Raw genomic sequence first — 21,983 nt, forward strand, 5'->3', positions numbered from 1 at the left:
TTCAGAGTTTAAAAACCTGTGTTTGAATCCCAGATCTGCTCTGAGTACTACCTCTATAACATTGGGCAAATCACTTTCATTCTCTAGGTCTCAGTTTACTAAACTGTAAAATGACATTCTAGGTTCCTTCCAATTCTAACAATCTGGGGATTTCTGTGGGGAAAAAAGATTGTTAATAGTTGACATTAAAAAAGAGACTGATCCAAAAATGTAATGAAAGCAATACAAAATTATGAAAGTTACAGAAGTAAATATTCCATAGGAACCTGTTAAGTGAACCTTAAAATAAAAATCTAAAATAAAACACCAACTTAAAATACTGGCCAAATTACAACAAATATTAATTAAAGGCCTACTCTGGGTTCAAGGCACTGTGCGACAACATTTCTGATATTATAGAAATATCCCCTCTTGCATTCTAATTTTCTGGCCTCAGACCCATACTTTTCACTCTTCTGTTCAACATAAAGCTAAAGATTCAAAAGATATTTCAGAAGGAAAAAAGCTGGGGAAAGGCAGCTCTCTCCGCCCATTCCTGGAAATTTAGAATTTCTCATCCTGTACGAACGATGTCCACGAGAGCTACAGAAGGCAAAGAACATTTCAAGTAAACATTCCCATCAGAGGTGGACATGTGCATTTGAACAAAAGCCTAGCCCACAGAAACAGAAACACCAAGTTTTAACAGCTCACCTTATGGGAGTGAGCAGTTCTCAATGCCTTGTGAAACAAAATGATTCTGGATCTCTTTAACCAAGAGAAAATAAACACTGTAGAAACTAATCTAACACAAAGACCGAAATCAGCAAGCATCAAGGATAAGAGAAGGCTCTGAGCTACAGCGAAAGAAGCCAGAAAACTGAAGTTCCAATACCAGTTCTGCCTCTCACTCTCTGTATGATCGTGAGCAAGTTCACAGGGCACCGTTCTGAACCTTAATCTCCTCACTTGAAAACGAGGGAATTCAGTCAGATGATCCCTAAAGTGCTTCCAAGTTCGAAATCTTATAATCCTATCATACTCTCTTTGGAGGGTTTGGCTTATTCTCTTCGCCAATTTAAGAGCTACCAAGTAAAAGCAAATGGGTTAGATTTTATCTAAACCTTTGTTGTGTGTCATGGAAGTCTGGGGAAGTCTCTGGACCCTTTCTCATAAATATGCTTTTAAATAACAGAAGGAAATTTAAATGCCAGTTATAGGTTAGTGAAAATAAAGATCTAATTATTTTCCTATCCAAGTTCACAGCTTACTTTGAAATCACAGACTCAGGGTAAGAGCCATTGACCTAACCAAGTTAGAGAAATACAATAAACACTAGGCAGCTAGGAGAGAAACTCAAGGATCTGTGATTTTATCAACATGTGGATATTGTCTCCACAATGGCAGAGTGGACTCTTTTACAGTTTAGTGTATCATCTTGGACACAGCTAGCTATAGTCAAAACCCATCATCTTACAACAACCTAGTGACAAGACTCTCCAAACTTGATTAGGCCTGTCCTCAGACAACAGATAGGAGGTGTATCACCTGCCTGAACCTGAAGCCTTCACAGCTAGTCAAGTCCTCTAAGATTTCCACATTCAATGGTCAGAGAAGCGAGGGTCAGGCCTCTGCCATGAAGAGATAATGGAAGAAAGCTTTAGTGACACGCTGAGCAAAAAACCCTACCTTAGGTACCTGGAAGGGTTTACAAGTCCCACTGTTATTATTGAGCATTTGGATTTAATGTCCCAAAATGATCATTTAAACATATATTTGTTCTTCTTAATGTCAGAAGAAAAGGAAACATACAGAATGTGACATTTATCTTGCAGACCAGGAGATCAAGTGCCTTGTTCAGTGTGAGTATAATTTGTTAGTAAACTTGCCACTAACACTGAGCCTGCTGAGCAACTGTGTCCTACACAAAATAAAGCAACACGGAGATGGTGTCTCCAAAGGAAACTGTGCTGATACCCTAACAGGAAAGCCTACCTGTGTGTGGAACTGACCCATTGTAAAATGGTTCTCTGGGGCTGAGGGAGCTACTCTGACTATTAATTAGGAAAACTAATTCTTTGTCTTAGGATCCTCAAGGAATAAACTCTTATCTAGATGAAATCTGATCTCTATTTTCCATTTTTAATCTTTAAGAGGTAGGGAAAGGAGGATACTATGTAGAAGGAAGGAAGCCTGTGTCAACCTTTAGAGTTCATTCTAAGAAAGACAAACAACATTAGGCTGCATGCGCATATTTATTCTGTCAAAGCAGAAGACCAGTATTTACAAGGGAGTCATAAGAATGAGCTCAAGGAAAGGACAGTTGGAGAGGACTTTATATCCTTAGAGCAAGGAAGCGTTTCCTTTTCCCTCCCTTCCTGGCTCAGAATGCCTATGTCAGCCAAAATTACAGTCTCCATATGTGTTAACCATAATATAAAAACACAATTCCTTAATAAGATAGATTCGTAAAACATGGATGTCACAATAGGATATAACATAACAGTAACCATAAAATAACAAGGTAAGAAAAGTCCTATTACTCAAGCTAGTGTCCAGTCCAAGGTGCCTAGTCCTTGGCAGAAGAATGTTCCCAGTCAGTAAAATCCAACAGGAGAGCTTGGGTTCACTCAGAGGGCCAAGAGAAGCAAGTCTGTTATGATGGACACACAAAGCATTATTGCAGGTTGAGCTCAGACTGGGCCAAAAAACGTCTTTCTCCTGATTGGCCAGATCCAGGCTTTAAGCCTTCTGCAGGTAATGATGGGCTAAGGCTGGTTTGGGGGCCCCTGGACGACTTATGCCTGCTACGAGTTAGTAAATAAAAAAATGGTGAGAACAACCTTACCTGCAGTACCTTTTCCCCTTCTCATCTACAGAAAAAAAAAAATCACTGAGTACAGAATGGTGGAGCAGAAAGAACAATTATTTAGAGGCATGGACCAGATTCAAATTCCAGCTCTGATACTTACTAGTTGTGTGACTTTAAGCATCCAATTATCTGTAAAATGTAAAAAACTGGACTGAATTATCTAGAAGCATCTTTCTAGATCTGAATGAAATGATCCCCTAGATTTACCTGGAAAACCAACAGTCAGTAGGAATAGTAAAGGGAAGCCAAATTTCCTGATGACACAAGGGAAATGTTCTTTTCAAAACACCTTTCCCTCCTCACTCTTATACCCTTCATTCCCTACAAACCTTAATTGGTAGTAACTGACCTAATATTCTTGCTTCACGAAACCAGGCTACATCCAGTACTATTCTAACATGGCAACTTCAAAAGGATGACTTCAAAGCATTGGACAAATATTAACAGCCTCAACCTAGCCCTGATGAGTAAATATCCCCACTTTATAAATGAAGAAACAGAGGCACAAAATGATAAAACTTATCCTAAATCACAAAAGACACTGCAAAGTTAGGATAAAAAAAAACTATGTGCAAAAGGCTATTCTACTGCAAATTAATTTACTGAAGAAAAATTCTTTTCAAGTTCAACAAACCATTCATGGGGGCTTACGATGGGCAAGTCAAAAACCAAGAAGCCTTTCCCATAGCTGGGTCCAGCCTACTTCTCCAGCCTTAGCCCTTCACACTGCTGCCAAACTGGCCCACTGGTCAGTCCCGAGTTTCATTCACCTGCTGCTTCCTATGTCCACATGTTTGCACCCACATCCCTCCATGGGGGCATGGAACATGGAAAGACTCCAAACATATGAGCTGCCAATGCTACACTAGCAGCCACAGGATCGAGAATCCTCCTCCTCCTTCAGGCTCCAGAGGGGCCACTTCCTACGTGGAACCCTCCTGGATCCCCTTGACTCCAAGGGCTCTGACCCTCCTGTGAGAGCACTCTATCTTTTGTTCTCCATGCATTAGACATTTCTGTAGATATGTTTTATTCTCCCCCTTTCCACATTTGTTTGTAAGCTCATTATGAGCAAGGACTCAGCTGTTTTTTCAAATTTGCATTTCTGTCATCTAGCACAGTACCTAACACAGAGAAGGCACTTAAGATTCAATTACTTTTGCTATTCAATTCAACACATGTCAAATGCCTGGAACGACAAAGATGAGAAACTACATATTCCTGCCCTGGAGGAGCTTACGATAAAACAGCAACAAGAAATTTTCTAGATTTTTTGCTTTTCTATCATAGGCCTTTTTAAATACACCCTCACCCCTTACCCCTCACCCAGCTCCCCATTATACAAACAGAAAAAAGAGGACGAAAACAAGCAGTCACGTGACTATGCCTGAGAGCAGATCCGCAGTCCTGCAAACTCCTCAAGAAGAGAGACAGACATGTTTCATTATCTGTTTTTCTGATTGTTATAATGATCAAGACTGGCTGCTACAATTAAACGCAAGCAATCAAATAGGAAATTGGAGTTATCTAAGAGGCAGAAAAAGGAACAAGTAAAAAGTCTCTCCTATGTAGGAAACAACCAATTAAAGTTAACATAGGTTTAAAGCCAGCACTACGTAGTCGCCCACAGGACGGGCTGCCAGAGCTCCTCCTGCTTGTTAAGAGCTCATTTCTCTTAGTATTTAAGCTGCTGTTCCATTATCATGGTAGAGATGTTACTTTTTCTGCAGACCTCAAGCAATTCCTTTCTCCCCACTGGTTAATCAGTACAGAAGTCCAGAAAAGCATAAGTGGGTCATGAAAAAGAGGAATAAAACATTTCTAGGAAATTCACTGAGTGGAGAGTTCACTAAAGGAAGGAAAAAGAAGCCTGCAGAACCACCACTTGAAAGGGTCCACAAAGACAAAGGCACCCCCAGGCAGGGCTGTGAGTCCTTAAAACAACCCTATCAAATCCTGTTTTAATTCAACAGGCATTAATTAATCACTTACTAGGTGCTCAACACTCTGCTAAGCCTTAAAAATACACTTAGCAGGCCTGCTAGGTGGGGCAGAGGATAGAGCACCAGCCTTGGAGCCTGAAGGTCCTGAGTTCAAATCCAGCCTCAGACACTTGACACACTAGTTGTGAGACCTTGGGCAAGTCACTTAATTCCAACTGCCTTACCTTCCCCCTCAAAAAAAAAAGATACACTTAGAAAGAAAAGGCAAAAAACACTGCGAGGAGACAACATGCAAATAACCGTACAAAGTAACTGTAACAAAAACTCAGGGTACTCTCAGAGAGATGGCACCAAGGTTAAGGAGGACTAGGACAGGCTCTTGTAGAAAGTAAGCCTTTTTCTGTGACTTGGAGGAAGCCAGGGAGTCCAGGAGGTAGAGATGAGGGGGGAGATAGCCCCAAGCATGGGAGACAGCCAGTGACAGTGCTCCGAGGAGATGAAATGTCCTTTAGAATACATTATTGAAGATTTTTAAAATTTCCATGCTCAAAAGGTCCTACTCTGACAAAAACAAAAGAGCTGGTAGAGCTGCCTTTTGATGTCCTGTTTGGTTCTAAATCTATGACCATGTGATTCTTTGAGTTAGGTGATACTATCAGCTAACACCTACCATTGCTCGTGATCCCCATAACCACGGCACACATCTTTATTGCATTTTAATGTTTACAAAGCTCTTTCTTCACACAGCCCCTGTGAGTCAGAGGCAGGATAGGGGATTACAGAAATAAAGTGACTTGCCCAGCCAGAGTCAAAACAGGACTCAATGCAGATTACCTGATGCCAATGCATCAGCCTTCTTTCCGTGACACCGGGCTGCTCTTGGGGCAGGTGCTTACATTTTAGCAAATTCTAATTAGCGCCACTTTGTAATAAGCTGCCTGGGATGAATGTCAGTATGTGGGAAAAGGGTGTAAAAGAGAAAAATCTCTGCTTCTATGGAGAAAACCTTATGCCCATCTTCCCAGAGCCCATCCAATGTCAGAAAAAGAAACAGACACAGAGGCAAGAGACAAGGACAGACCAAAGGCTGATAAAATCATGGGAGCACAAAGGTAGAGACAAAAGGAACCTGAGACCAGCCCCCTCACCTTAAGGAAAGCAAGAGCTGGCCATAAGAACACAGGAATGGGCAGAAGAGCAAATCCCAAAGCATCAAAAGAAAACCACTAGCCTACTTTCTAGCAGTGTGTGCCAAGGAGGTCTGCAACCACTGGACTGAAGAGTATCAGCCTTGGAGAAAAGGCTTTATAGTCAGAAATTGACTTTATTTCAAAGAAAGGAGCCTGTACCCAGGCACGTGCGCGTGCACACACACACACACACACACACACACACACACACACAGACACACACACAGCATGCACACACAGACAGACACACAGGCACACACACGCACACAGAGGCACACACACAGGCATTGGCACACAGAGGCACACACAGATAGACAGACACAGACACAGACACAGACGCACAGACACACACCTTTCTAAGAGATCCTTTTCTTCATCTTCCTACTAGAGTGCCTATATGCAACAGACCATCACTGTTTAGGTGATTTTTCTCAAGCACTTTGGGGATTTCTCTTTTGGAGGGATCTTTTCACATCATGCATTCCAGTTACTATAATAATTTGGAAGCTATTCTTTGAAATTTGGGGTTATGTCATTTTAAAAGGATTCTTCTTCTTTCACACCTCAGTCTTCACACAGTATTTTATTTACCTCCTCCTCCTCAAGCCCTGCCTAGTTCCACCCATCCAAAGACAGACAAATAACTCAAGCAATAATTGTGGTCTAACACTCCCTGAGAGTCAGAAAAGTCTTCATCTTTTCACTTTTCATCTTTTCAAGTGGAACAGCTACAGAGCTACATTCAAATAAAAGATGTCAGTCTGCCATCTGCTCCACTACATACATTTGGATCCTGATTGCTCAGTTGCCAGACTGGTCTTGTAGCTAATTATTTTTCTCTAGCTTTAAACATATATATATATACATACATGTACTTCTTTCTCTAGCTCCTAACCATGTATGCATCATCCCAGACACAACCTGGCTCGCTACATAGGGAGAAGCTCAGTACCAGACATGTGGCCACCAAGGGATGAATTATTCTGGTGCAGAAGCTATCTCAGATGTGGAGCCGCTGTATTCTTTATCCATATCAAGGTAATCACCCATCTTTCAAAGTGCCGCTATTGTTCAATCATTTCCGAATCTGTGACCCCATCTGGGGTTTCCTTGGCAAAGATATTGGAGTGGTTTGCCATTTCCTTGTCCAGATGATTTACAGATGAGGAAACTGAAGCAAACAGGGGTGAAGTGACTTGCCCAGGGTCACACAGCTAGTAAATGTCTGAGGCTAGATTTAAATTCAGGGAGAGGAGTCTTCATGACTCCAGGCCTGGTGCTCTATCCTCTCTGCTCCATCTAGCTGCCCCTACCTTTCAAAGTACTTCAATATTTATAACAAACAACCTAAGTTTTCCCAAATGGCTAAAAGGACAAAGACCAAAACTCCGCATGATTTAGTGTTGTTGACAGTAGTTACCATGGTGCCCTATAGCCTACTTATAATGCCATCTCATTTGCTAAAAAAAAATCTCAACAACTCAGTTCCACGTATTAAAGTAATTTAAAGACTTTGATCTTAAACACTGTGAAACTGGCAACACACCTGCTGAAGGCCCATGTCCCAAGCCCCAGTTTAGTTAATAAAAGCCAATGGGAATTTTTGGTTACTGAGGCGTATCACACTGGAAAAATGCCCAGGTCACTTGGCTGAAACTATCAACTGTTCAAATTCCACTAATGCAAAGCAAATGCAAATTCATTTTTGGAATTGAATCCCACAAAGATCAAAAATTCCAGATCATTGGCTGGTCCCCAAAATCACATCACAAACCAATGAGTGCATCTCCAATTTGCCATTCTCCCTCCAACCGTATTCTAGGTTTGACTCATAGATAGATAGGAATCCTATCATGGCTTTATACTAAGAGGATTCCCTTCCCATAACAGATCTAGAGAGCAGAACAAACGTTCTTTTGACTAGTGACTCACCAGGCAGTCTGTTCATGTTGACACCTTGGGCTGAGAGTCCTATTCCCATGTACCTTAAAAAAAAAATAACGTTGGTTAGCATACAGTTATCCTTCCCCCTCCTGAAAGCTTCTTGGGGGAAGAGAGGAAGGAGAATGGAAAGAACAACAAACTAGAAAAAACGGTTAAAGCATCAAGTCTCTCAGGGAAGTCTGAATTCTAATGTTCAAGTGGAAAGTATCTTAAAGCAGGGAAAAGAGCGAGGTAGTCTATCAAATTGGAAGCGTCCAGCCCTATTTTCAAGGCTAACTGGCTTCAAGTAATCTTCGTTTTTAAATGCCTGCAAAGGTAGCTCCCAGGAGCTGACAAAAATGAAAGTCAATAAGAAGTGGTATTGTACTTATTGGCACAGCAATACAGATGACTGAGTCCCATAGGAAAGTGGCTCTGCATAAGTGACCCAGATCTGACACAGGAAAATAAGGATATAACCTAACTGGGTATCAATGACAGGATCATGCTTTTTCCACAACCCTCATAGCACCCCACAGGGGTGTCATGGGCTCTCTGGTATCCCTACTGTTCTGGACATTTGATGGCCTGAGGTTTAGCTTAACCTTCCAACACCATCTAGGACCCTGCTACAAGAGCAAGGTGATCATCCCTCATGAGCCCACTCACCATATACAGAACTCTGCTTGATGAGGAGACACTGCTGACATTTTTTTAAAGGCTTAATGGGGATAATACAACTATGTCCCTCCCCTTTCAGATATAAGGGTCCTTGACTGTAGAACCCACCTTAGCACATCATCATATGGCTTGCTGCTTCACAGAATTTAAAGTTTACTAAGCAACAGTTCCAAAGACCTAGAAAACCCAGATAAGTTTCACTATTACACCAAGGTTCTGACTTTCTCTTGAGAAAAGTCCCAGAAGAACACAACTACATTTGTAAATGTGTTATCTCCCTGCTGAATCACCCCACTTAAGTACCTCTCTATTGAGTCACTGTGGCAGAGGCAACCATGGGTTCACAAAGATTTTCAGAAGAACACAGTTGTGATTGGAAGGGCTCTGAATATGGACAGACTGTGTATGTCCATCCTCTGAGACTCAATCTAGCCAAGTTCAGTTTGCCCCAAGGATAATGAATATTTTGGACATAGTCTTCTCCAAGTAAATTTAACAAGCATTTTACAAACTTTATCTCATCTGAACCTCAAAATAACCCTGGGAGGTAAGCAGTATAACTACTCATTTTACAGATGAAAGAATAAAGTTCAAAGAGGTTCTTCAAAAATTTACAAATATTCATGAAGCATCTACTACATGCTAAACATTAGGTATGAGAACTTGACAAAATCTGTAGATGAGACCCTCAAGAAACATTCAAGCTAAAAGACGGCAAAGGTTAAAGGTTAAAGGATTTGTGAAAGTCACAAAGCTAGTAAGTGGCAAGGCCAGGCCTCCAAGGTCTGGTCTTCTTTCTCTCCACAAGAACCCCGACAATGCTGCCTGGAGAGCTCACTGAGCAAGACAAGATTCTTGCCAGGAAAGTTTTCTGATCATATCTGTATCCCCAGCATCTAGGCAAAGTGCCTTAGAATATGAGCATTGACTGGCAGATTCAGGTATGGAATGGACCATCCCTTTCAACCTTGAGATTCTGTGATTCTGTCAAAGGCTGAACATGGAACTACCTCTAGCTAAATATTACAGTGAAAACTTCCTCATTCCAAGCATTCCTGGAGCATTTCTCTCACACACACACGTTAATGTGCATGTGCATATACACACACATATAAGCTAACATGCTTACATGCATACACATACATGTATACATGTATGTGTGTAGATCTATGTACACAGACATGCATATCATTATTCCTTTAGGCAAGTAGATGAGGAAATAATGGATTAATCAAGTTATACACACAGCAATCTCTACTACTAAAAACAGTTGAAAACTGAGAAGAAAGCCCCAAAGGCCTCCAAACAGTCACAATATATCATCGTGTCACAAATAAAAACAAGGCACTGAGTGCTGTCCTAGATGCTGGCGCTGTATCACAAAGGTCACAGATTCAGTAAGCCCTCCAGATCCTCACTTAGAGGCTACTTAATCTTGCTTTACAAATAATTCTAACCAGTAGTGTTATTTGGTTTCATAGCCTCTAATAGATTAGAAGCAAGTTAGAGGTGTGAGTAGAGGACACTGCTAGATGCAGGTTCACTGCCCACAGTAAAAAATGATGACACATAGACTGAGAAGAAGGAAGAATATAAAAAGCACCTAAGTTTGAGGTCATTTGGCGGGGGACAGAGGGAGAGAGTGGGTGGTGTGGTAAGCCGGCATTACAGCATATAATGATAAATACTGTTCATGATGATGCTAAGTCATTAGGGAAAGGTTAAATTATGTTCATTATATTGCTTAAGACAGCAGAAACCAAAGAAAGACATAAACAAAAACGACAATAATATAAATGAAAACTATGCTAAGAGGCAGCTAGTCTCAGATTGAATATGATAACCAATTTTATTTCAGAAGAACAAGTGATAAAACAAACCTTTCTCCTCTCTATAAAGAGGCCAAGGACTAAGTGTAGAATGTTGCATAAGCTATGATTCAAATGTACTGGTTGGTTTTATTTAACTGTTTTTCTTTGTTAAGAAAGAAGGGATCTGAAAGAATCTATTGGAAAATTACTAGAAGATAAAACACTTTAAAACACTAGAAGATAAAAAACTTTAAAAAAAAGGAAGCAGAGATGTATGAGATATATTTTAGAGAGATTTTCATTCAAAATGGTTGAAATTTTAAAAAAGATTTGGCACTCAAAGGAATAAGCTTTAGTTATTTGTAAAACTTCTGTAGGAACACTTCACTGCTCAACAATGCCAGATGAATGAGATATCAATGCAACTCTATCTCACCAATCAATTCAAAGGAAGTCTGCATGGGGCATTTGATTAGCATGCTGTTTTGGAGAATGGTTAACTACAGGTGGGATAGATGATAACACTGAACCAGACATCAAGGGGAATGTAGCTCCTCTTCTGAAAGGCAAAGTCTGCTTTGAGTGAATTGTTTGGCAATCAGAGAATAGATGCCTTCTATGGAACCAGGATCTGGTGGTGAAGGAGGTCTCCCTAAGCTGTCCCAGTTGCTCCAAGACCCACTGTCTCAATATGATACAGGACACTGCTCAGAGACCAAAAAGTATTATGACCTAGTTGTCATAAGCAAGCAAAGGAAAAAAAACAAGGTCTGTCAAAAACGTCACTGAATTTAACAAATGCAGAAAGCTAAAGAAAAATAAACAGAATTTGGAGCAGTATTCCCTACTGTAAAAAGACAAGTTGGCTTATTTTCTATATAGTCCTTGGAATGTACAATTGGTCTCTTAAACTCTACAAATATGCAAATGCTAATACCTAATCAGGCTATGCCTAGCTCAAAAAAGAGATGTAAACATGGTCAACCAATTGCCTGCTTACAAGGGGAAGTTGATAATGCTGGTAGATTTCCCATCAGGTTATAGGATGAACCTTTTCCCAAGAAAAATGGTAACACAAATATTTTTCTCCAGCATTTATACTTCAGAGGCTCCCAAAGGTAGGCTTCTGTCCTTTCAACTTCTGGAACAACCAAGTAGCAAATTGCCTCACATACACCCCATAGCTGTTCCTTTGGTGGGAAAGGACTATAGAACTAACTATTTCTTCGTGTGACCAGAATGGTCATGACAGTTCATTTAGTAAGCTGCTCATTCATTCATGAGGGCTTCAGCAGAAACCCTCTTTAACCACCCAACAACTCCCCAAGTTAAGTCATGCTACCTGGGTGCAAACTTACTAATTCACCAAATAAGAGAAACTCATCAGTCTTCATGGTGTCATAAGAAAAAAGTCTGAGATAAAGGTGTTTGTCAAACCATTGATGAAGGCTCCAATGCAAAAAAGGGCAATTACCATGCATGACTCCTCATCATTCTCAACATTCATTGAACACCTATTTACAATACAAAGCACTGTGCTGGGTGAAGAATTCCCTCAGTAACCTGGAAACAGCCTTTGGAGAAGACATAAGGATCACAGAGATCACAGAAATCACAAAATTTAGATCCACAAGGGACCTTACTTCAACTGTCTCCTTTTGGCATACTTTAGCCCTTTATAACCTTATGCCCCTACACATATGCTTTGATCCAGGCACACTGGCCTCTGGGATGTTTCTCCTACAAAGCTGATTCTCCATGTCAGCTCCAGGCATTTTCTTGGCTTGAGATGTGACTATCTGCCAAGCCTCTTCCACTCTGACTCCTGACCTCCCTAGGTTCCTTTCACATCTCATCTTCTACAGGAAGCCTTTCCTACCCCCTATTCTAGTTCTTCCCTCTGTTAATTACTTTCAGTTCACCTGCTTGTTTTCATGATTGTGAACTCCTTGAGGGTAGGAACTGTCTTTTGCTGTTTTTGTATCTCCAGCAGAGTGCCTGACACTTACATAGCAGGCACTTAATAAATGTTTATTGATGATTAATTTTATTGATGAAGAAACTAAGGTCCACAGAAGTTAAGCAATTTGTCCAATATTGTTACTGGAGTCATCAATAACTTTGCCTCCCCAACTTGATTTAAAGCATTTTTAAAATGCAGATTTTTATTCACATCTTTTGTTTTTATATCCCCTCATCCCCCACCCCCTAAGAGAACCATTCCTTAGAACAAAAAATTTCAAAACAAAAAACAGGAGCAGTAACAACCACCATCAACAAGTGGTTGATCTAAAGCATTTTGAAAGCCATGACAAAGGAAGGTCAGGGAGCTCTGGATTCAAATCTAGCCTTTCACACATGCTGGCTATAAAACACTGGGCAAGTCACTTAACCTCTCAACACCCACTTTGCCACATTTATGGAGAAGGGAAGAATTTTTGACTAAAGAAGAGATAGAAAGCATTATGAAATGCAAGATGGGTAATTTTGATTGCATTAAACTGAAAAGTTTTTGCACAAACAAACCCAATGCAACTAAGATTCGCAGGGATACAGAAAACTGGGGAAGAATTTTTGCAACTAGTGTCTGTCATAAAGGCCTCATTTCTAGAATATACAGAGAACTGAGTCAAATGTACAAAAATACAAGTCATTCCCCAAATGATAAATGGTCAAAGGATATGAACAGGCAGTTTTCAGAGGAAGAAATTAAAGATATCTATAGTCATATGAAAAAATGCTCTAAATCACTATTGATTAGAGAGATACAAATCAAAACAACTCTGAGGTACCACATCACACCTATCAGATTGGTAAACATGAAAGAACAGGAAGACAATAAATGTTGGAGAAGATGCAGGAGAGTTGGAACACTAATTCATTGTTGGGGGAACTGTGAACTGATCCAACCATTCCGAAGAGCAATTTGGAACTATGCCCAAAGGGCTACAAAAATATGCATACCCTTTGACCCAGCTATATCACTTCTGTGTATCCCCAAGAGACCATAAAAATGGGAAAGGATCCCACATGTACAAGAATATTTATAGCAGCACTCTTTGTGGTGGCCAAAAACTGGAAATCAAGGGGATGCCCATCAATTGGGGAATGGATGAACAAGTTGTGGTATATGAATGTAATGGAATACTATTGTGCTATGAGAAATGATGAACGGGAAGACTTCAGAGAGGCCAGGAAAGACTTATATGATCTGATGCTGAGCAAACGGAGCAACTGTGTGCACAGCAATGACCATAGTGTGCGAGAGTTTTTTCTGTGTAGCACCTATATAAAATTTTATTCCATCTAGGGAAGGGAGGGGTAGGTAAGGGGGAGGAGAGGGGAAAAAATCTAAGTTATATGGTAGTGATTGTAGAACACTGAAAATAAATAAAATTAATTTTAAAAAAAGAAAACTGAAAACAAACAAACAAATAAAATAAAAAAGTAATTACTCAAGGAATGGCCCCTTTAGTCAAAAAATAAAATAAAATCAAACTGGGAGGGGAAGACCCTCGGGGTTCCTGGGTAAAAGAGAAACAATTAAGATTTAGGAATGACATTCACTCTGTGCTAGGTGGGTAAGGACTTGTTGTCCAGTCTATGAATTCCATTAAATGGGTATATCTCACTCAAAGTGAGAATGTGATAAGAACTTAGCCTGAAAGGGCCAGGGTCTCACATTGCATCCTGAGTCATCTCCAGTAGTCCTAATGAATATCAGGCCACTGGACCCAGACGGATCAGGAGAAGAAAGCGAGGCTGGTGACCTTGCACAGCCCTCCCTCACTCAAATCAAAGTCAACTGCAAGTCATGTCATCATCTTGATGTCATGGTCTTCTTCGAGAATGAAGGACAAACACAACAACTCTGCCTAGGGAAATGCTAGGCACATACATACTAGGAATGATTCAAAGTCTGTCCTTGCTAATAACAGAGAAATAAGCTCCATGATTATTCTACTAGATAACCCTCTCTGCTGGACAAACCTCTTTCTTGGAGCATCTGCAGCCAGCAATGCCCATTGAAAGGGCAACTCTTCATCAATTCAGGATTACACCTCATACCATTTCACTGACAGGGATGTTTAAGAAAGGGAAATACCTACGGATTCCTTACTTAGAAATGGCATTCACCCGGAGATCTTCCCAGTCAAAGAACCCCAAATGAGGCAATGTCCAATGATAGACCATCAAGCTCAGCCTATTTATTTTGTTCAGATGAGGAAACTGAGGCCCAAAGAGGACCAAGGACCTGCCTAAGACAATACAAGCAGCTAACAGCAGGGCCAGGACTCCAGCCCAGCTCTTTGAGTCCTTGTCCAGTACATGTATCTTCCCAAAGGTCCCCATTTTTAGAGCAAGTTATGGGCTCTTAGCTGTTTTCTCCTAAATCCCCTTGTAGTTACTTCTCTACTTAGAGGCTGCACTTAAGTCAAAGGAGGATAGGGGCCACTGTGTTTCTGCATTTAGAATGGGAGAAAAAACTTTTCTTGGAAACTTGTTTTTTCTTTGCAGAGTTAGCGCCTGGTCAGGTGTACATACTTAATGTTTACTGAATTCAACTGAACTGCATCATCAGGGCTCTGTAATAGACTGACAACCCAAGGTCACCTGACCATATCTGGTCAGGAATCTCTTCTATGTCATCCCTGACAATCATTCAGCCTCTATTTGAATACCTCCAATCATGGGGAACTCACCACCTCCTGAGGCACCTTCCTGTTTTGACATGTCAGCATAGTGAAACCATTTTTCTATATACTCCCTTCAGTAATTTATAAAGTAGAAAAGGGTCTGATTCTTGCTCCTAAAATACAAGGCTTCATTAGAGCTTTAGAATGCTTGGATCTTGGGATCAAATATATTCCTAAATTAAGTGAGAGCAGGAACTATTTTTTCCTTTTGGACTTGGTATATTCAGATGCTGGCATAGTTCTTTGCAAATGAGAGGCACTTAATAATTGCTGGATTCATTTGTTCTCCTCCAAAATCATTAACATCTTATGTATGCAGGATATTTATTGTATATGCTGGCCTGGCCTGTTGTGCTTAAGAAAGGGAGAGAACTCTTTCTTGAAGTTTTCTAAAATTTGCTTACAGTTAAAAGGTAGCACTTTTGCATGCTGGAAAGCCAGGTTATTGACAGAGGCTGTTAATGTAACCCCTGGTATTTGGAGGACAAGGCTTTTATCCATCTTGGACCCAAATACAAATGCTAAAGTAACTTCAAACTTCATGTTGCTAAGTCACCTGGACTTTTGTTTTGAACTGCTCTATGTGTAACTGAAACCTGGGGACTGAGAAAGCTCCTAGGTGTGTGTGTCAACTTCCTTCTGCCAGTCTGCCTGCATCTCCACCTCTCTGCGTCATCAGGTAAATGAACAGGAGGGAAGTCTAAGGCTATCACAGGATCCCTGGGTCTGAAATTGGGAAGAACTTGAAAGAACTAATCCAACCTCCTTATTTTATAGAAGAGAAAGCTGAGGCCCAGAGAGTTCGTGACATCCCCAATGTCCTGTGGCTGGTAAGAAGCAGGGTTAAGGTCTGAAGGCTGCTCCCCTTGACACCAGATTTTGTGTTCTGTTACAACACACTGCCTCAATATCCAACACAAGTACTGAAGGTCAAAATTACACTCTATCCTCAAGCTCTCAGGCCCAAGAAGCTGGAGCAGAAGAAAGCCAAGTCCTTTAAGTGCCCATATGTTCCATGAAGGAATTCCCAGTATTCCTCAGGAAAACAGAAAGATCCGAATGCTCACTGACTGGCAGGTGTGGTATCACGGGTGATCCCTACAGGAAAGCTACCACTGCTTTCTGGGATCACTCTTATTAGTTTCTTGTCTCTGTAAAGAACTGAGGAGTTGGACCTGATGACTTCTAAAGTCCTATCCATTTTGGACAATTTATGTTCTAAGGTCCCTTCCAGTTCTGTAATACTGCCTTCATAAAGGGGCTCCAAAGGAAGGCTTATAACACAATATCCTTGTGAGGTGAGCAGATCATCAGATATTATTTTCCTGAAGTACTAACAGGTTAAATGCCTTGTCTAAGGCCACAAAACTAGCAACAGAAAATGGTCTTCAACCACCATTTCATTTCTCCATCAATCATTCCCCATTATTGTTTCTCAAGTAGTCCATGCAGCCTTGAAATGTCTTCTCCAAAAAGGCACTTAGTACGCATGCTGGAGTTAAATTTTCTATTGGTCATTTGTGCATTATTCCCCCAACTAAACAGCAAAATCTCCATGAGGGCAGAAAACATGTCTTATATCCCCGCCACAAACAGCAAAAACCCAATACCCAAACAAGGTTTCAGGCCAATCAGTTCCAGCTCTCTAGTAGCTTACATAGACTAAAATGATGAAAAAAGTTAAAGAAACAGAAAACACCCAATAAAAGCAAAAGTGTAGTGAGACACCACTCGATTTGTGGTTAGAGGACCAGCTTAAATTCAACATGGATAAGTAAATACTGTACACAGAAATTTGAAGAAAACAGGTAAGATCCCACAGCTTGCTTTGAAAGTAAAAACCTTTGGGAGGAAATATGCACTGGACAGGCAGTGAAAGACCTAGTCTTGAGTCCTGGATCTGCCATTTACTGCCTGTATTGACGTAGGCAAGATCAACTGTCCAATCTCAGCTTACGAAGACTTCCAGTAAGAAGCCTGGGGCAGCTGAGTGGAGCAGTGGATAGAGTGCCAGGCCTGGAGTCCTCGAGTTCAAAACTGGCATCAGACACTTGCTAGCTGTGTGACCGTGGCCAAGCCACTAAACCCTGTTGCCTCAGTTTCCTCCTCTGTAAAATGAGGAGAAGGAAATGGCAAATCACTCCAGGATCTTTGCCAAGAAAACCCCAAATAGGATCACAAAGAGTTGAGCACAATGAAACAACTGAACAACAACATCAAAAGAAGTTTCATTTATCAATAAGAGTCAGTTTTCTTATTTGTAAAATGGAATGGAGATTTGTAAGATGGGAGGGGTGACTTCAACACCTCTGAACTCACGTTCACCTAACTCCTGGGTGTAGCCCAAATCAGATAAAAATATAATTGGGAAATATTTCACAAAATAAACAAAAATACCATACAACCAAGCATTAATTTGTGGTTTTCTAAGAAGCTGTGCTTGGGCAGGGATCCATTTCTATTTGAGCGGAACACTACTGTACTACACAATTCCTAAGGTTCACTTAGTTCTAAAACTGTGATCCAGTGATAGTCAAGGATAAATGCTGGGTGGAGGGGGAAGAAGAGGGCTAACTAAGAGAGTTTCACTCTTAGCTGGCTTCCTTGATTGTCCACTGAGGAAGCTATCAGCATTCCAGTCCTCAGGATGGCTACAATGGTCAAGAAGAGAACCTCATTCATCTCACACTGGTTGGGAGGATATGACAAGACCAAACAAAACTGTTATGAACCAAGAGACACTGATATAACAACGGGCAATAATGATACCCAATATTGGTTATGAAAGCAATAGCACAAAACACATGCCGCTGAAGAGTCAGGAAGTTCTGGGTACAATGTCAAAAACTAGAAGTGCTCCCAATGTGCACAATGAACATTTCTATATAGCATTTCCAAGACAGACAAGTAGGATAGCTTCAAAACTAACATGCTGAATTATATTCCTTTTTTTAATGCACACTCAATGTAATAGAGTCACAGTTTTACATACATTCCATTTTTTCTACTTCTGTAGACATGGAAATTCTCATGTTTCATCATGTTCCTCAATTATAGAACAGAAAAAGAAATTTTTTTTTAATTAAAACATCTAAGAATCTAACTCACTGTGAAGAGAGTAGATCAGCTGGCCATCAAGATCAATCCAAATTCTATAATGAGAAGCCAAGAAAATGAATAAATGGTTTTGTGCTTTTTAATCTGTGAAACCTGTGAAAACCTCAACTTACAATAACAAAAAATTTTATGTTTACACCACCAAGCTAAAATAAAGCTGTGAGCTCTTCACCTCCAATTTAATCTCACAATTTCAGGAGCTACAATATCCATCGCTATTATCAAAATGATTTCTTTAAAAAGGGAATGATTAAAGAAATTCACTCTCCAAGTTTGAGGTATGTCAATGTAATGGAATACTAGTAAGCCACAACAAAGGATGAACCGGAAGAATTCAGAGAAGCGCAGGGAGGCATGAATAAACTGATGCAGAGTGAAATAAAAAGAAAACAATATGCACAATGACTATAACAGTGTAATTGGAGAAAAAAAACAAAACCCTGCGTAATTATCATGATCAAGCATAGCTCCAAAGAGCTGAAAAATGTACCTCCCTCCCCTCATCACCAGAACAAGAACTAGGGTATGCAACATTGCATATGCTGTCAGACAGGGTGGAAGTGTGGCTTAATTTTGCTGAACTGTTTTGCTTTCTCTTTTTTAATCTTTCTTACAACAAAGATGGAGGAGAAAGAAGGATATATTTGGAAATGAAGGTAATGTGAAAACCAGGGGTAACAATAAAAATCATTTTTTTTTAATTCACTCTAATCAACCAGGAATGATGTCACCAAACCTTCAGAATGACCTGTCTTCCCCACCAATGCTTTCAGGTTTAAATTCAAGCTATGGTAAGACAGGTAAACACAAAAGAAAAAAGTTCTTGAATCAGAATAAATAGAGGCTTCTCTGGCTGTTGGTTAAAAATAAATACATTGGCAGTTCAAAAGCCTACACCATATTCTTCAGAAAGATCCTGATATATCAAATGTTTGTTTGTTGAGGACTGTTTGAGTAGCTTTTTCATTTGTAATTCTCATCTATTCCCCAAATGCTCCCAGACAAGGGATTTGATGTGTGCACCCATGTGTGTGCACGCTCAGCCAGGAGCACACCAGAATGAGTTGGGCTGAACCTGCTTCTGAAGAGACCACAAACTTGCCACTCTGCAAAGTCACCAGAGCCTTCTGCTGCTGGGGGCTGTATAAGGAGACAGAGCTCAAGCTCCACAAGTTTCTATCTTGGGACTTTCATTCTTGGCAGACAAACTTTTCTCAAGAGTCGAGTATTCCATAAATGTGTCACAACTTCTTCTGAACCCAAGGAAAGAATCCCTCATGCCACAGCCCTTGTGAAGGGACTGGAAACAATCATGATTCACCTCTTTCTTTAGTTTGGTCACAAGACAAAAAATGACCTGCCCAGACAAGTTTAGTAGAAATGAAGAATGAGAACGAAGAAAGACCCTTGGTTACAGTGAAGTCATGGATGTGCTTAAAACTCCTCCTACCAAGCCCTCCCCATAGCCAAACTTTCCCCAATGAAAGCTGAAAAGCAACCCCTTAGTGAAACTGATTAGGGAGACCTTGGCTGGCAGCGATGGCACAGGCATAAGCCGGGGAGAAGGGCACCATGCAGTGGATCTGTGTTGTGCCTTGGCTAGAGAGGCCTGGGCCTGAGAAGTACAAGGGTCTCTAAGTGAGGTCTGTTCACATAGGAACACCACCCCTTCAGTGAAAACAAAACCTAGAAGGAGTGAGCACTTCGAACTAATCCAAGAAATGCTTTCCAGAAGATGACAAAAAACGCCAGAACAAGAAGCGCACAGCCCTGGCACTGTGGAGCCCCAGGACACTAACTGCCTTTGGAAGGCTCAGATTCCACAGACAAAGTACAGACTGTGTTCTCTGCCACATCTGACCAGAAGTGCCCAACACATAACATGTTATGACAAAATGGCCCTTCCAGGCTAGGATGCCAAACATGCTCCAAATCCTAAGCTTGCAGATCTTAAAAATTACCTACCTGGAAACTGTCATTTCACAAATTAGAAATCAGTCCTAAAGAAGGAAAATAACTCGCTCAAGCTCATGTGGATAATAAAAAGTAGAAAAGAAATTTAAACACAGATCTTCTGACATCATGCCCAGTGCTCCTACTAGACCATGTAAAGTACAGATGAGGATGGTGATGGTGATAACTAACATTTTATGGAGCTTTAAGGTCTGCAAAGAGCTTTACACACATTATTATCTCATTTGATCCTTTCCACAACACTGTGAGGTAGTGCAATTTTACCCCCATTTTACGGATAAAGAAACAGAGGCCCTAAAAAGTTAAATTACCCTCCCAAGGTCACAAGCAAGTTCAAGTGTCATACTGAGCTTGTCAGTGACTATCCTAACATATATCATGATCTCCTGGGTATCAACAGGGGGATGGATGCATCAATGATAGTGCACCCTCAAGAAAGGGCAAAAAAAAAAACAGGGAAAGGGTAAATCAATCCCACTACCACCAGAGAGCTACCAAAGGGACAAACCTCCTGCCTACACAAGCACCTCTATGAATACTGTGGCACCGGAGAGTAAGCAATCAATGAAGACTAGCGATGATGAAATGGATAAAATACAGGATTCTGTGTCACACAAGATTATCCCGCCAGGGTCAGGTAGTCTGAGTGATCCGCACCATACCAAAGCAAACAAGATAACTGAGTTCCCACTTGTTGACTGAATCAAACCCACTGAATACTAATAAAACCTTTAAACCACAAATGGAGCAATTGTACACAAATGAACCACGTGAGATCTAGAAGGAGTTATGTTAGAACTTGTTCCTTCAGATGCTTTTCTTTAAGAAATGACTCTGACTAGTTGTTCCAGAAGCAGGAGAAGTCTGATTCCAGGACCTAGAAGAGAACTGTCCTGCTGTCCATGAGAAGGATCTACGCTTCCACAACTTCAAGAATGAGAGGTGGAATGGAATGAGAACCCAAAACAGGGTTCCAGAAATGGCTCTTTCTAACTCAAACCCTGGTCTGGGGCACAAAACACTCAGTTCTGCTTTGCATTCTATCAATAACAATATCATAAGGGAACACCTCTTCTCTAGCACCCATTTTGCTCATCTGACTGATGAAGTCTGACTAGATGCCCATTCTCAGTGGGTATGTACCCCCTCATTCTAACACTCTTTGACTCAATCAGACACCCAAAGAGCTGGCCACCCCTCCCACTCAGGAAGCAGAAGGCAACAAGAGATAGGAGGAAAACCTGGAAAGTCTCTAGGTCCAAGAATGGAAACATTTCAGGAAAAGCAGCCCCCTGGCTTTGAACTGTAAAATGAGTCAATAATTTGAGCCAGGGTATATTGCTGATAACCTAGTGAACCTCACTAAAGACTACAACACTACCAGGCGGAGTGAAGTTGTTTTGTCCATTTTCCTACTACACCCCCCCACCCCACCCCCAGAAATGAACAAGCTCATGCTACAAAAGTTCTCCACTAAGGGACGACCAAGAAGATCCTGGAGGTGGCCTGGGGGGTACAACATGCCTCACAGAAAAGGGGACAGAGCAACTCATGGCTATCCTTAATCATCATTAATAGGGACCACAGCACGCCACCATCCCCCACCACCAAAACCATATGATAGGAATTCCCATCCAATGAATACTATAATAAAGTATTATAATCTATAAATATATTCCCAAATATTAGCAAAAACCTACAAGAAGCACAGCTTTTTTGGTATGACTGCAACAAATTTTATATAACAGATACTCTATCTTGGGTATACAGGTGTCTTCTCTAGTCGCACTTCTCTA

At 40.8% G+C, this 21,983-nt stretch overlaps 1 protein-coding gene across 5 annotated transcripts in view; it reads right to left on the reverse strand.

The window, feature by feature from the left end:
- The window catches only part of RANBP10 (RAN binding protein 10), a 162,948-nt gene that overhangs the window by 132,829 nt on the left and 8,136 nt on the right, over positions 1-21,983 (reverse strand). For 4 of the 5 annotated variants that reach the window (XR_011972860.1, XM_072636101.1, XM_072636103.1 and 1 more), the window contains exon 3: positions 7,917-7,969. The exons of the other annotated variant lie outside the window; for it this stretch is intronic. Coding sequence is in view for 3 of the 4 variants with exons in the window: in XM_072636101.1 (XP_072492202.1) it covers positions 7,917-7,969 (53 nt within the window). In the remaining variant the exon portion in view is untranslated. The remainder of the gene's footprint in view (positions 1-7,916; positions 7,970-21,983) is intronic. 5 annotated transcript variants of the gene reach the window in all.

Source organism: Notamacropus eugenii, chromosome 1 (assembly GCF_028372415.1).
Source record: "Notamacropus eugenii isolate mMacEug1 chromosome 1, mMacEug1.pri_v2, whole genome shotgun sequence".
Taxonomy (NCBI): Eukaryota; Metazoa; Chordata; class Mammalia; order Diprotodontia; family Macropodidae; genus Notamacropus; species Notamacropus eugenii.